This window comes from Vespula pensylvanica, chromosome 10 (assembly GCF_014466175.1).
Source record: "Vespula pensylvanica isolate Volc-1 chromosome 10, ASM1446617v1, whole genome shotgun sequence".
NCBI classification, from domain to species: domain Eukaryota; kingdom Metazoa; phylum Arthropoda; class Insecta; order Hymenoptera; family Vespidae; genus Vespula; species Vespula pensylvanica.
In genome coordinates, this window is record NC_057694.1 from 1222708 (window position 1) to 1238556 (window position 15849).

The 15849-nt window shown below is 36.9% G+C and overlaps 2 protein-coding genes across 10 annotated transcripts in view; both read right to left on the reverse strand.

The window, feature by feature from the left end:
* Positions 1 to 36: 36 nt before the first annotated feature.
* LOC122632394 (TGF-beta-activated kinase 1 and MAP3K7-binding protein 3-like) lies at positions 37 to 11582 on the reverse strand. Of its 6 annotated transcripts, XM_043819120.1 has the most exons (11): positions 10838 to 11578; positions 6215 to 6317; positions 5687 to 5825; positions 4551 to 5052; positions 3384 to 3767; positions 3080 to 3292; positions 2327 to 2478; positions 2158 to 2251; positions 1304 to 1570; positions 279 to 335; positions 37 to 184 (listed from the first exon to the last, which is right to left on the reverse strand). In XM_043819120.1, exons 3-11 carry the CDS (start codon positions 5792 to 5794, stop codon positions 159 to 161), a joined length of 1803 nt encoding a protein of 600 aa, XP_043675055.1. In that variant the 5' UTR covers positions 5795 to 5825; positions 6215 to 6317; positions 10838 to 11578; the 3' UTR covers positions 37 to 158. The 6 variants fall into 6 exon arrangements, with proteins under 6 accessions (XP_043675055.1, XP_043675052.1, XP_043675056.1 ...); XM_043819117.1 differs by lacking the exons at positions 37 to 184; positions 279 to 335 and having other exon boundaries at positions 587 to 1570; positions 10838 to 11582; XM_043819121.1 differs by lacking the exons at positions 37 to 184; positions 279 to 335 and having other exon boundaries at positions 587 to 1570; positions 4551 to 5047; positions 10838 to 11576.
* A 2065-nt stretch (positions 11583 to 13647) lies between these two features.
* Positions 13648 to 15849, reverse strand: part of LOC122632398 (chloride intracellular channel exc-4) — a 14048-nt gene continuing 11846 nt past the window's right edge. For all 4 annotated transcript variants that reach the window (XM_043819132.1, XM_043819135.1, XM_043819134.1 and 1 more), the window contains 3 exons: positions 15276 to 15581; positions 14770 to 15096; positions 13648 to 14223 (listed from right to left, as the gene is read on the reverse strand). In XM_043819132.1, coding sequence (XP_043675067.1) covers positions 14143 to 14223; positions 14770 to 15096; positions 15276 to 15581 — 714 coding nt within the window. In that variant the 3' untranslated portion in view covers positions 13648 to 14142. The remainder of the gene's footprint in view (positions 14224 to 14769; positions 15097 to 15275; positions 15582 to 15849) is intronic.

A 15849-nucleotide genomic window follows, 5' to 3' on the forward strand; every position in this document is an offset into this window, starting at 1 on the left:
ATTAAGATAAATTAAACTAAATTAAGTTAATTTAAATTAAATTATTACACTATTTATGCATCTCTATGTTTACAGTTTATATCCCTACATTGCTTTTATTTAAATTAAATAATTTGAAGTTATATTTACACTTTTTTAAGTTTCTAATTCACTTCACATCATACAACCCAACTGTGCACTGTACCTATAAGCAAAGGAAAAAGATATTTAATGATATAAAAGAAAGATTCTATTATACATCTATCGATTCAAACATTCGGATGTTTGGAAATACTTACGTCTCGGTGAAAAATTATGGTGATGTGTAACGCGTATATGAATATCTTGTGTCTCACCTATAAGTTTAAAATAGATGTTAAAAAATAGTTGAAAAATGTTATTTTTTCAACTTTTCATTTTAAAGTAACAAACTCTTTAGATTTTATTATAAATTTAAAATAAAGAGAATTAATATATACTTTCCCTGTACTTACCAATATGTCTAATATGCACATACGTAATAAGTATTCAATCATATTAATATACTCACATGCAAGAAAAAAGTATACAAACAGGGCAATAGAACAAAAATAAAAACAGAGATACCTTCTTTCCATCATTGTACTGTATTCACTGATTAGAAATACGTACGAGCCGTTATAATAACTATAAATACAACAACAAATTCGCTGCAAATATGTACAATAATAAATTCATTAAAATTACGAACGATTAGAGCTTGACAAAAATCAAATACTTCAACAAAATTTTATCACATTGTTTTAACCTCTTAACCGGGCTATTTATCTCTTTGCAAAGATTTATCTTTAACTCTCTTCATTTATCGAAGAAAAGAATAAATAAATCAGTATTGAAGAAAAGAATAAATAAATCATTTGTTTCTCACTTCTATTAAAGAAACATACATTTAAATCATTCATTTTTTCTCTAAAACTTCTTGTCAACATTATCAAATATTTAATCAAAGAAATTCACAAGTTAACCGATCGCAAATATTCCCGATTAACAAGTTAAAAATTAAGATCACCTCTGATCAAGTGTTTTCATAAGGTAATATAAAACTGCAAAGAAATAGTTATCTAAAAGATTAGTAAATGGTTTGATAAATTCTTGGTATCAGTTTAATCACTCAATAAATCATTCAAAACTGGTTGTAAAATAAAATAAAATAAAAAAAAAAAAAATTAAAAAACATGCCGTTAGGATGGTTTATTCGTTCGATCGAACAAACCATGTAGAAGATTATTAAATTGGACATACGATGACGTATTGGCTTGTTCAAGCGGCAATCCATGTACCCTACCTGCATTGCCATGATCCAAAAGTCTCGGCATGTCACACTGTTCGCACTTATTCATCAACGGATGATTATCAAAAGTACACATCCTACAGACCCACGAAGGTCCATCTCTATCTTCTTCTCTATCATTTACATCGGCAGTACCCGTAGAAGGTTGCCAAACTGGTGGCTGATTTGATAACGACGGTGGTGCCAGATGAGAGGACGGTAGAAAAGGTTGACCGGTATAAATGCCCTGATAAAATTCTTCATTTGTTTCACCTAAAGGTACTGTAAAAATGATAAGAAAAAAAAAAAAAAAAAAAAAAAAAAAAAAAAAAATTGCAAAGTAATGTAATCATCGACGTATGTACAACGTAGAGGTTATTTATAAATTAAGGGTCAGTTCATACAAAACGATCTTAATTATTCTATCACTATTAATTGAAAAGGAAAATTGAAAAATTCATTTCTAAATACATAAAGTACGTTACATTTTGTTAATTATTAAATTTAGCCGTGTAATCGTTTTACGACAATTGCTTCTAAAGATAATTGATTAAAATGTTTGATTAATTAATCAAAAAAAAAAAAAATATATATATATATATAAAAAAATAAAAATACAAGATGTTTTTTAAGAAAAATGAAAAATGATGAAACTTCCGGTTTAACCGGGTCGGACATTTTTTACTTGGTTACATTTAAAATATTTGCAACATGAAATCATGAAACTTTTCTTAATATATATATATTTCTTTTTATCGGTCCTAACGATAAAACGAGATATTTAACTGTTCCTTAATTTATAATCAATAAGTATAGCTACGTATACGTGTATGATCTAAAATCAGATAAAATAATTTTCAACGAATTACCTCGTGGATCCGACCACTGATCCACTTCGTCTGCAAGTCTATCGCATTCGATTTGCAATTGGTAAATTTCGCTTCGTAATTTTTTCTTCAGTTCCTGAGTGAAATAGCAAACATAACGGACTTCGTAAAGGTAATATTTGGAATCCGTTCTTTTTTCCATTTTACCTACCTGAGGCGATATCGAAGAATCTGGGGGTCTCGCTAAAGACTGCAGTTCTTTCTTCATTGCTTCGAGTCGTCCCTTTTCAGCTCTTAATTCCTTGGCAAGCCTTTCCTTCCTTGCTAATTGTTCAGCGACCAGTTTTCTTTGATGTTCAGCCACTAAAGACGTAAACGACCGAAGACTTAACTATTATATTCTTATACAAGGTTTGTAGGATTCCCCATTAATATTTTTATTGCTTTTCGCAAATAGAAAATCTCTTTAGAAATTCTGACCTCGACGTTACAATGACAAAGAGTTTGGGTTGCAGAGAAGGCTAAAAAAGGAGCGACGATACGGAGTGCAACGTTCAGGAAACATACGAGAGAGAAAGAGAAAGAGAAAGAAAGAGAGAGAGAGAGAGAGAGAGAGAGAGAGAGAGAGAGAGAGAGAGAGAGAGAGAGAGAGAGAGAGAGTAAGTACATTGCGACGATCGTAAGAAGGAAAAGCAGATCAGGTGGTCCACGTAGAATAGCCGTGGCGTGGCTATGTATAGCCGGAGCGTGGGGTTAGGAATGCGTAAATATCGTTCTCACTGTTTCATGTGGGCGTAGTACGTGCGACCGACTAACTCACAGGTAAATATACGTAGACGTTGATCTAAGAAGAGACTCCGAGGATAGAAAGGACAAAGAACGATAATCGTTATAGACTGATGTTATTTGAATGATGTATGTAAATATGTGCATATATGCATATGTACATATGTAAATCCATTACCTTGGTTTAACGGCGAACGATTCTGATCCTGGCCGATTAACGGTTTTTCTTTAACGGGACTAGAGGGAGGAGAGATTGCCGTTGGTTCAGACGGAGTCGCAGGGAGACTATTAGACGAAATAATATTCGTTATTGTTGGAACCGAAGGGGTAGTCGGGGCACTCATTGTTGTCGTCGGCCTTGGCAGTTGACTCGGAGGTCCGGCAGGAAGTCCTAAAACCAAGAAACGCATTTATTGTTGTTCGAACGATCCTTGCTTTATTGAGATTGCTCAAAGGTATAATAATGAAAAATGGTTACGTACCTGGAGGCCTCTGAGGACTAATTTGAGCGGGGGGAAGCAGACTATTAGGCCTGGCCGGACCCATCGGTGGTCTGATTCTTGCTGCAGCTACACTGCCAACGCTTCCCGGGCCGATGCTAATCTGCAAGCGGCTTTGAAATCCTCGTGGGTCCAAAGACGAGGTCGAATATGTTAAACTCGAACCTTGCGACCTGATGTCGATCGGTGGTTGTGGTTCTGACGATGGTGGCCTCAGTGTCAAGCTTACCGATGTGTAACTTCGCGCGTGATCAAATTGTCCAGCGTTTTTTCCTACAGCCAACTGAGGTTCCGCGTAATGGGGTCGGGGTTCGACAACGAGGTCGCTTCGTTTACATGTACCGATTGTCGGCACCGTTCGGAAGTCTGCGGATTGCATAGGTTACAAAAAATGAATTTATTATGTTTTTATCTTGAATGATGATAAACGACATGACTGAGGTCGATCGAAGAAGGAGGGGCTAAGGAGAGAAAAGGAATGCTTGACGTTTACCGTGTCACAGAGAGAAAAGAATATAAAAAGCGAAATAAAGAAAATTAAATTTGAGATAAATTTCAATGGATATGGTAACGAGATAACAATCAAAACGAAAAGTAAATTTATCGGAAAGAAGAAGTAAAAAAGAAAAAAAAAAAAAGAGAGAGAAAAACGATGAGTAAAAGATGAAAAGAGAAATGTTTGCGTGGAAGGTGTGGGCAAACGGAAAAACCGAGGACCGATTTTTGAATCGTGTCCAAACTTTAATTCCCTAACTGTTATTCTCAATCGTTATTAATTATATGCATCTCTTTGCCTGCTCTCTTCTCTTTTTATTTTATTTTATTTTTTTATGGGAGTAGGACGATCTGTTAAGTAGTATCATTCTCGATCGATATTCGGAAGAAGTCGACGGTTAATTTCGAACCTCATGTAATCGATTATTACGATCGTGTGTTAGTTATCATTACTTATCGTTGACAAAACAGTTTCGCATCGCGTTCGCGCGTGCGATCAAAAATAATATCTCAACGATCTTGATTGTTATTATATTGTTGCTGTTAGGCCTGAGAAAAACGGAAGGATATTTATCAAATTTGAGAAAAAGAACGAAAAATACGTGCGTATCTATAATATATAGATATAGCATATATCTGATAGTCACATCGTACCGCGGTTGCCCGCAGGACTGCAGGCGACATTAACGTTGAGTTCGAATCCAGGAGCAACATTGCTACTTGAGCAATTGTTGCCATTGGTGTTTGCGGACGGGACGTCATCGAAAAAACCGCGTGCTTTACAAGCCGCAGGTGCGGAAGAGGGTGCAGGTGGTTCGTTCGTAGTTACGGATGGCGATGCCGCGGTACGTGAACAGCCAATAGGATAACGTCGTGCCACGCCGATGTCCAATGAGGCTGGCCTAGGAGGTCGCGAACCATTGCCATTCGACGTAATACGTTGCGCCGATTGATGGTGATTCATTGCGCAGCAACGCTGTTGTTGTTGTTGTTGTTGCTGATAATGCTGCTGTTGTTGCTGCTGATGATGCGATTGATGGTGATGTTGAGCAGCAACAGCAACAGCAGGTGGGGGCAGTGGAAAAGCGCCCGGGGTTGGACGCGATTCTTGGGTTGCTCGTAGACTTCTCGCGCATATCTCCCTGTCGTGGCTGTTCTGCAACGCACACGCATCTGAATCAGCCGGCTTTTTTTCCTCTGTTCATGCGTGATTCTTTCTTCGTTAAAATCGAGAACGAGCTGTCCATCTAATTTATCTTACAATCCATTGCTCATATATATTTATCAATATTAAATCTTGCGAGAGATTATAGAAAGCATCTCGAGCCCACACAAGTTCCACGCTACGTGCAAATGATTATAATGTGCGAGGGTGAAATGACATGTTCGCACATTTGATATCGAATGCGTATAAAATTTGTTATAATTTATTCGAATCGGTCGAACACATTATTATACATACATACATACGTACGTACGTACATACATATGTATATGTACGTATAATACATACATCGTGACAATACATTTCTCGGTTAAATCATTTTTCAATCAAAAGATACAATTCCACAAAACAACACAAATATTATATTGAAAAGAGATTAAGTAGGATAGCTGAAAAAAGGAATGAAAAGATAACAGAAAGAAAAATATCATGGATTAAAGATTGTATTAATTCAATCAAAATTATAATAATCAAGATGGTTAACGGATTAGGAGATTGTAACGGATTAAAAGATTGACTCGTGCTTGAAATTTTCAAAAATGATTTGGATAAAGGTTAGCTGTACCTGTGCGATGCACTGGGAGACGACGTAATCAGGGAGCGCAGGGAACTGCTGCTTCAGCTCGTGGAACAGCTGCATGATAGCGATGTTAGAGCAGTGGCACTCCCCCATCGTGGGCCCCCATCCTCTTGGCAAGGATTACCTATAGGTGCCAGGATCTCTTGTTATGCATGTCTCATTTCTCTTCCTTCATACTTATTCCCTCTTTCAGAGCAAATTTTTATTGATCAGAACTACCATTAAAATGAAGCGCGAAAATTGATTACATATATTCATAAATCGAATCTAAATTATCATGAAACATATAACAAAACGAACGTTCACCTTTTCAAATCAGATCACCTAACGTTTCGAAACTAAATTTTATTATTAAGTTATCCATTAATTATCAATTAACGAAGCATTAAAACGTCGTTAACCGTCCACCTTCAGTAGAGTTAATAATGGTCGACAGACTATTACGAAATGAAAATATTTAAACAACATCCGTTGGCTATACAAATTAGCGTTAAATATTGATATCTGTCGTACCTGTTTTTGGCCACGTTGCAAAGAAATTATTCCGGGAAGCTTAATTCTCGCACGTATTTATATTATATCGAACGGACACTTTTTATTTGGGACGAAGAGTTTCCTGAAAATTTATTCGACGATAAAAACGATAAAAATTATGATGAAATTCGAAAAAAAAAAAAAAAAAAAAAAAAGATAATGGATGATATTCTCGCTGCAAAATAAAAATATCGACGTTTCATCGTTTAAAAATCGTACGTAGTTGTTGATTTTCTAAATAAAGTAGATCGTGAAATTGGCAACGCGTAAGGAATTGGTGGACACCTGTGCTGAACACGCGCGCGCGTGCTCACACTACGTAGGTGTGCCACATAATTAGCCGGCACTGTCGTGGCGTTGCACGCGCGTTCGCTCGCCCACGCATCCTTCCGCGCATGCGCGTTCCCGCCAATCTCTCTCTCTCTCTCTCTCTCTCTCTCTCTCTCTCTCTCTCTCTCTCTCTCTCTCTCTCTCTCTCTCTCTCTCTCTCTCTTCAGCCCTTCTTTAAATCGTCCTATTTCGTAGAAACTTGATAAATCTTTTTTTTCTCTCTTTTTAAATTTACTATTTAAATCAATTCTTACGTCTAAGTAATTGTACACGAAACAAAAATTATTACATATATATATATATATGTATGTATATATATGTATATATGTATGTATGTATTTTTTCAATAAAGATCTCCATTGTCGACTTCCACCGTACGATCGAGAATCATTGATAGGCAAGATCAGCACGATCAACAATTTGTCCCTCCGAAAGGCATCGGATCGATCGATTTCTTTCATATGTATGTACTTACATATTTGAGCTTCCATCGTTATATGCTCTGCTTTCCGCCCGTAAGTGTGTGTGTGCGTGTGTGTTTGTGTGTGCGGATAAAGAGAATTATTTCTGTTTTTTCTTCTTTATTTTTTTCTTTTCTTTTTTTTTTCTTTACCTCATACACCGTGTCACACGATCAAACGAAGAGAGGTTTTTGTTGATATTTCTTTTCTCTCTCTCTCTCTCTCTCTCTCTCTCTCTCTCTCTCTCTCTCTCTCTCTCTCCTTCTTCCTCTTTTTTCTCTCAATGAACAAACAACAAATAATATTTCTTAAACGTATTGTACGTACGAATGGTGACTCTCGGAATTACACAAAAGTTCCTTTTCAAAATAATTCTCTTCCTCGAATTCGTGACCGACGAGATCGCGGTTAAATTGATCGATCAGATTTTATCTCAATTAAATGAATTCTTTAATTATCGGGATGACAGTAATACGAAAATACGATCTTCGATAGGGGAGTACAGATAAGCACGGTAAGATAGACGAGAGATACTTGTCGATGCTTTCTCGCGACTTTCGAAGAGCGTCTATACGTAAATGACCGAAATACAAATAAATTTGTGTGGGCAGACATTCGTAGCGAAGGTGGTAAGTAAGTTTCGAATTCGTTTTGTAGGGAGCTATCGCTTCGCTCGCGCTAAGCCAAGCGAACGACGGTGTGCGTGCCAAAGTTTAGTTTTTCACTGGCGTAGAATCTACGTATAGCTATGTCGCGGTCACAAAGTTAACGGGGGTATATGCCAAATATCGTTTCAAACGATATAATATATTTATCGACGAAAATATACGAGCGTGTTCTTACATAGAAATTATTTGTAATGCGAATATAATACGGAGAAAGAACAAGAGGACGTTTATTAATGTTTACAATGTAATATCGAGTTACTAACGAGAACAACAGAATGATATTGTGTTCATTCAATGTCTATCATTACGACGATAGCTAACGATAACAACAGCAACAACAACAACAACAACAACAACAACAACATCGACAATCAAAAATAAAGATAAATAAATATAAAAAACAAACAAAAGATTAGAAAATGATGATCCGATGCAATATATCCGAAAGAAATCGAAGCGTATCTCTCGGTTGGAGGTAAAAGCTTTAAGAGAAGCGACTAAGACGTGGAGTGGGAAGGGGAAGAGGGTGTTTGAGCCTGGACCATGGCAAGGGGATGTGGGGAGGAGGGAAGAAGAGGGGAAAAACGAAAACGCATTTCACCGAGCCGGCGAAAAAGGAAAAGCGAAATTCCAGCTTGGCGAGAAGATATTTGTGTCATGAGGAGACACACAGAGCTGCTGTTTTCGTCTACGACCAGAAACACGAGGAAAAGGGACTTCCACGAGCGTTTTCATGCATTTTTCTCATGCTTTCGTTGGTGGAAGAAAAAACTGAGAGAAGATAGAGAGAGAGAGAGAGAGAGAGAGAGAGAGAGAGAGAGAGAAAGAGAGAGAAAGAGAGAGAAGCTTTCGAATCTATTATTTATGTCGATACAAAAATTCTGCAAAATAAATATCGTTTCGAATCGAATAAAAATTCATTTCGTCGTTCCAACTATCCCTTCCTTTTTTAATATTTTTTCTTTTCTTTTTTTTTTTTTTTACGCCGCGCCTGTATCTCCAAAAATTTGTAACATTATTTCCACGTAGAATATTTTCTTTCGAGAATGGTAAAACAATTTTTGGCTTTTTTTCGTAGCGAATTTGCTTATAATCGGGGAGGGAGAGAGAGAAGGAGGTATTGGAAGGATGAATGCAGCGATTGAGAGAGGGTAGGTGGGGTAGCCTGCGTTTTGTAAAGCATCGAACGAAAATAAGAGAAGGAGGAGTAATAATTGACGAAGGTTCATAACGTTAAACAGAACTACTTATATACGTAAGTATGTAGGCCAAGTTTTGCGTTAAAAAATAAACGTTCCGATGTGAAAAATGTGTTTTTATATCTTTTTTGTAGTATAAAAGAACAAAAAAAAAAAAAAAAAGAAAAAAAGAAAAAAAAAGCAAAAAGAGGAAAACACGCAAATATCGTTCCTTTCTTACTCGATACGGCAAAAATCATATAAGCAGCGTACATTGATATCAATTAAATCGTATTAAATAGGCCTGCATGTATATATATTTATTCATACATACACAAATATGTATTATTTAACGACGTGCCGACAAACTGAAATGATATGTTTCGAAGTTTCGTGCCGAACGTTTATCACGACTGTATGGTCGCGTTTGTGTCGAGTATTGCATAATCAAGATGATTTCTTCCTCTGCGTGTAAACCTCCACCCCCAACCATTTCCTCCCCACTACCCTTCCCCCACCACCACTATGAGCAACTTCGCTATGAAAACAAGCAAGTTGTCCACTGAAAGGAACGTGTTTCTCGATCCACGTGGGCAACTTCTAAATCGATCAATATCGAGCCTGTCAAACTATCATAAATGATCGAAATTTAACTTCGTTATAATTAACAACGACTTACGATATACAATTAATATCTCTTGTACAATATAATTCATAAAACCTGCAAAATGGCGGAGACCGTTCACATACGACAATTGACTTGATTAATTACTTTCGAATAAACACTTCTCTTTCTCTCGAACGATAATGAAGCATACAATATCATACTTTTTTCAAATTCGTTTCTAATGATTTTTATCGAACGACGACGACGATATTACAAACGACACGTGTCTACACATTCAATATATATATATATATATATATATATATATATTTTTATTCATCCAATAAGAAAATCCAATTTTCGATAACAATCGATATCACGAACGATTTCCATCATGAATCGAGATGACATCAAATGAATGTTATCGAATGAAATCAAAGATATAATAGAATCAAAGATATCCTTAGAAAACATAACAGCAAATATATGGTATCTCGATCGGTTGGGGACGATCGAAGGTACAAAAAAAAAAAAAAAAGAGAAAAAAAAGAAAGAAAAAAAAAAAGAAGAAAACAAAAAGAAAAAAAAAAAAAAAAATTCTTGGAAGAGAACAAATGCGCGTGGTTGCATCGTAGATAGTAGAGAACGTACAACGCGCATTCCGCGCAGCGCCGCGCGAGTGTATTTTCGCGTGGAGCGCGCGCGCAAAGAAGACGGCGAATAAAAGTCAAAGAGCGCTTCCTTTCCCTCTAACCACCCTCCCTAACCCTTCCTCGCTCGTTCTCTCTTACTCTACCCTTCTCTCTCTCTTTCTCTCTCGTTCGTTCGTTCGTTAGCTCACTCACTCTCACTCTACAGTGGCGGGCGCGTCAGGGACGTAGAGAGAGAAACGAAGTACGGCGGCTTTCGGCTCTTCGGAGAGCCGAAGAAGAAGCGAAGAAGCGAGACCGGAGGCCGAGGCCGCTTTTAGAAATGACTCTCGCCCCATCCCACCCCACCACACACCCGCCTACTCCCCACCATTTTCACTCTCACTCTTACTCTCTCACCTCTCACAGGAGAGACGCAGATGCAGGAGCGTGCGCTCGCACTCGCGTGTATGTACCCCCCCTCCCTCCCCGCCACCGTTACCCCGTTGCCCGTTTTCCATGTTTAGAGGAGAGAATCACGAGAGAGAGAGAGAGAGAGAGATAGATAGATAGATAGATAGATAGATAAAAAGAGAAAGAGATAGATAGATAAATAGAAAGAGAGAGAGAGAGAGAGAGAGAGAGAGAGAGAAAGAACAGAAATGAACGAAGAAAGAAACAATAAAGAAAAGAAGAGCAACAAGAACAAAAAAAAAAAAAACAACTTACCGGACGGCGGCCATTGGAGAAGGAAAGACGTCGTCGTGCGGAGAGGTTAAATATGCGCGAACAAGTCGTTGGAAACGGCTTGATCGGACGATCGCGCTCCCGAACTCTTTTGAAACGTCGATTAGGGTAATTTATTTTTTTTTTTTTTTCCAGAAGTACGTACTTATGTATATTCGTAACGCGCAGCGCGGTGTCACTTGTCCGTCCGAAGGCGCGCGCGCGCGCGCCCACTCGTCAGAGCACTCTTTCTTTCCTCTCTCTCTCTCTCTCTCTTTCTCTCTTTCTATGTCTATCAATGTTTCTCTGTTCCTCTCGAGAGTGCGCCTCGTGTTCACTCGTTTTCCCTCGTATGTTCTATTTCTTTTCTACTTTTCTCTCTCTCTCTCTCTCTCTCTCTTTCTCTTGTCCGTCGTTCTTTATCTTCTTTCTTTTTTTTAATAATCTACTCGTTTAAATATTATCTCGAAATGGACATACGACCGGAAGCGCGCGCGCGCGCGTTATCCTTCTTTCACTCTTTCTCTCTCTCTCTCTCTCTTTCTCTCTCTTTCGTGTTTTCGCGAAATCGGAGCGACGCGAGAACGACCGTCCGTCGAAGGCAGCGATCAGCTGTCCACTGCCCCCCACCTAGCAGAACGTCTACCGCGCGATTCTAGCGAGCAACCGGCGAGCGAGAGAGCGCGCACACCCACCCGCCAGTAACCCGATCGCGCATACTACCGTTCTCTCTTTCTCTCTTTCTCTTTCTCTCATTCCTTCCTTCTCACTCTCCCTATGTGACTTTACATCTATGCAACATGCGCTCGTACGACTCGCGTAGTCGTTGCGCCGCCGGCGGATCGCAGCGAGTGCCTCTCTCTCACTATTTATGAATGGGAAGAGAGAAACGTTCGTCAGAATCGTTTGCTCCTCCTTCGGTAAGTACCATGAGGAAGGGGAAGTCGCATGGCTATTTTAAACACACATCGGAAGACGCGTTGCGATACCTTTCTGACTTTTGGATAAGACCATTCGTTCTTTTTCTATTCATTTGTCTTCCGTACCGCCACGGTCAGAGAGAGATAGAGAGAGAGAGAGAGAGAGAGAAAGTTCTTTACCGGCACTTCACGAGTGCCCTCTTTCGTCGTTCTTTTCAAACTTGTCGCTCCCTAACATACCGATCGGAACACGTTCTTTATTTTTCGAAGAAAGGTGGCGGGAAAATGTTTCCATCAGAGTAATGGCTTAAATTTTCTGGAAAAACACAGGTACATATATATATATATATATATATATATATATATATACATACATATATACATATATTCACTTCTACAAATATAAAGTCAAAAGAATAATGACAATTGTAATAATTATCGCAATAATAATAATAATAATAATATAATATAATAATATAATAATAATAATAATAATAATAATAATAATAATAATAATAATAATAATAATAATATAACCGCTATTACGAAATATCCAATTAGACGTATATTCGCGCATTCGCTTCGTTCAGTTTTTATTAATAAAGTCGAACGACGTCGCGATCTATTTGCCATCTTCCAATATTATTATCATTATTAATAATTACCCACGTTTGCGACTAATTCGCGAACGTTCGGAAGAAGCACGCGGAAGATTTGCAAAAATCGCGCTTAATGGTACGACGAAAAACCGCCATATTTATTCTGAACGGAAAAATCGTTGTACTTTTGCTCTTATCGGACACTTATGATCTTCTCGGTTACGCACGCTCGCCTATAAGTGGATAACGAAAATGTAAACGTAACAAGGTATTTCGCGTGCCGAAGAACTCGTAGAAGAAACGTATGTACCGTGCAATGCCGAGCTAGTTGAAATACATGTATGCATGCATGTATGTATTATGTATGTACATTCCTTCTTTGTATTACACGACGAATATCCTTTACCCCCTTAATGTTTCCATGCATAACACCTTCTAAAGAATTTGTATTACATTAAATAATGAAAAAGCCTATGAGAAGCTAACAACAAAGCGTTCTGACTAATGCGATAAGTCGTCTAATAACATTTTCAAACAAAGTCCTTAGGTAAAGATTCGTTTTAAAAGACTCAAGCTCCAGATGGATTAAGACTAGACGTTATCGTTCGGAGTGTTATAAAATAAAGATGCGGACACAACAAAGAGGAAGTGTCGCTCCTCCCATCCCTCCCCCATGCGTAAAAGCGTTACTTTTAAGCCCCGACGTAAGACCATCAATCCCACAAGTAAATATAATATATACTTTAATGGGATCGTTCTTCTTCCTTCTTCGATGCACGGCGTTTCTCCTGTGTTCTTCGTGATTTTTTATTTATTTTTTTTTTTACCTTTTATTTATTTATTTATAGTATGTATTTCCTTTTTTTTTAAACTTCTTTTTCCTTTCTTTTTCTTCTTTCATCTTATCGTCACGCTCGCTCGTTGTCTCGAAAGAAAAAAAAAAGAAAAAAAAAGAAAGAAAAGAAATAAAAATAAAAATAAAAAATAAACTCTTATTCCTATTCGTAATATCTCTTCTTCGTTTTATTACCAAATAGAAATAATCGCCATCATCGAAAATGACAAGTCCGATTTATTATCAACGCAACGTTGCGTTGTTCTACTGACAAACGTTTACATACACTATTCGTATGTAATATTAAAAATCAAAGAAAAATAAGCGGAAAAGAAAAACGACGCTGTCAATTTATACTCATGTATGTCATATGTACATACGTGCATGTAAATTTAAATAAAGAATCAAACTTGGGCTTGTAGACTTTTTTCTGTTTTTTTTTTCTTCTTCTTCCTTCTCTTTTTTTTTATTATTGTTTTTTTCTTTTTTACTTGTTCAAAATACCGCGATAAAAAAGCTAAGTTAGTCTGGATTTGGCTCAGCCATACACACGCAAACATATATATATATATATATATATATATATATATATATGTAGCAAAGGCTTTCCGAAATATTTTTTACATTGATCGACTTATTCGTGTCAACACTAATTTTTTAAACGACGAGAAGTTTCGATGGAATGTTCTCCTTTTCTCCATTCCTTCCTTCCTTCTCTAACGACAAGACACGAATGATTCATCTTCAAGTTCGAAACACGGTCCATCGAAACTTCGCTTACATCAAATATTCGTTGTCGCGATAGGTCGATCGTATTAGGAGGATTGTGTTGTTGTTCTTGATGTTTTTGTTGTTGTTGTTGTTATCGTTGATGATGCTGACTATATCGTCTCGAATCCAAGGAAAAGAAAAAAAAAAAAAAAAAAGAGATCTTAGACTCGACGAAGGTCCAGCCTAGTCGTCATTGACCTCGATAGGGATGCTGGTAGTGAACGTTGGCGTCTCCAATTCCTCGTGCTTTTTCATCTTCATGCTCTACAATTAGTATCGTAAATATATAATTGATAAGAATAATGCTAATAAAAAGAAAAGAAAAATCTTTACTATCTTAGTTTGTTTCTATGCACAGAATATATAGTGTACATATTCAATTAAAACTTTTTATATGATTTCATAATTTTTCTCTTAAACTTTATAATATCTTATCAATTTTTCGATTATCATACAAGAATATTTTGATAAGTAGGAGATTTTTGAGATATCTATTAAAATTAATATACTTCTTTTAGGAATGAACATTTTTTTTCTTTTTCAAGAGAAACAAAAATTATAAATGCAAATTATATATCTACTATACCATCCAAGACAAAAATGGACAAAAACATATCTATTCCTATTCAGAAAAAAACGTTTCACTATATAAACATATTTTGTAATGATAATAGTGTCCATTATATGCGTTCAGATTACAATTAAAAATTTTTCCAAAAATTCGCAAAGCCTAACGACTTAGATTAAAGTCTAACGAGTGACATTGTCTCTAAGATAAGTAAAAGGGTTAATTTCATATCTACATTTTACCTGTTGTAATTTATAATGATTAATGATGTCTTGATCGGCCGGACAACTTTGTAGAAATGCATCAAGCCTGTACATATGATGCATGTATCTCCAAAGATGTACCAGACTTTCGGGAATTTCAAAATTGGCAAAGTATTTCCCAGCGACCCTGATGTGTTGAAGTCGTGGCATGAGTTCGCAATCGAAACAGCACATCGTATCGCCCGTGAGAAAGCGCGTACCCTTGCGACCCAAGTGTTCGTCGATCTTTCGTAAGTGTGCCATCAAAGAGGATGACTTCGGATCTTTATCCTTGTCTTTTGCATTGAGCAGTAGCAATTTCAATTTCTATATAATATAAAACAAAAAGAAACAAAACATAAAAATTATCGTATCAAACGTATATCAATCTTCTATCGTTTTATCAGATTTATAAACATATTATCGTAGATAAGAAAAAAAAAATATATATATATATATATATATATATATATATATATATTTAAATGCTATAGGGGAAAACTTACGCTAAACAAATTCTCTACTAAAGTGGCAACTTCTTTATCCTGTACGAAAAGATTATGTCCACCGGGTATATTCTTCATGATGTGTCGTTCGATCTTTTCGTTCTCCAATATGGCGTCGCCATTGTCGATCAAGATAGGAGGTGGAGTCGCTTGGAAATTAGTACGAAAGTCAGGTGGTGGTTTTTGCATATCGACGGTAGTTACTTTCAACGAGATCGTCTTTAACTCGGCGAGAAGGTACAAATCCATAAAGTACTCCTGACAAAAGAGACAAGCGCCTTTTCGACGACCATCGATCGTTGACGCCTACGAACAGAACAACGTAATTGATATTAAATATGTTTGACATATATCCATCTTACCTAATCGATTTATTAAGAACTTTTGGCAGAATACCAACTTTTCTCTCCTCTCCTCTCTCTCTCTCTCTCTCTCTCGAGGAAATGACTTTGAAAGATAAATTTCAGGGAAATGATGGAGATCAGCTGGACAAACGTAATAAAACTGGCAATTTGCCAGTTTCATCCTTTTGCAATATCGATTCTATTTTACGGTCCAACGATCGTCTTTAAAT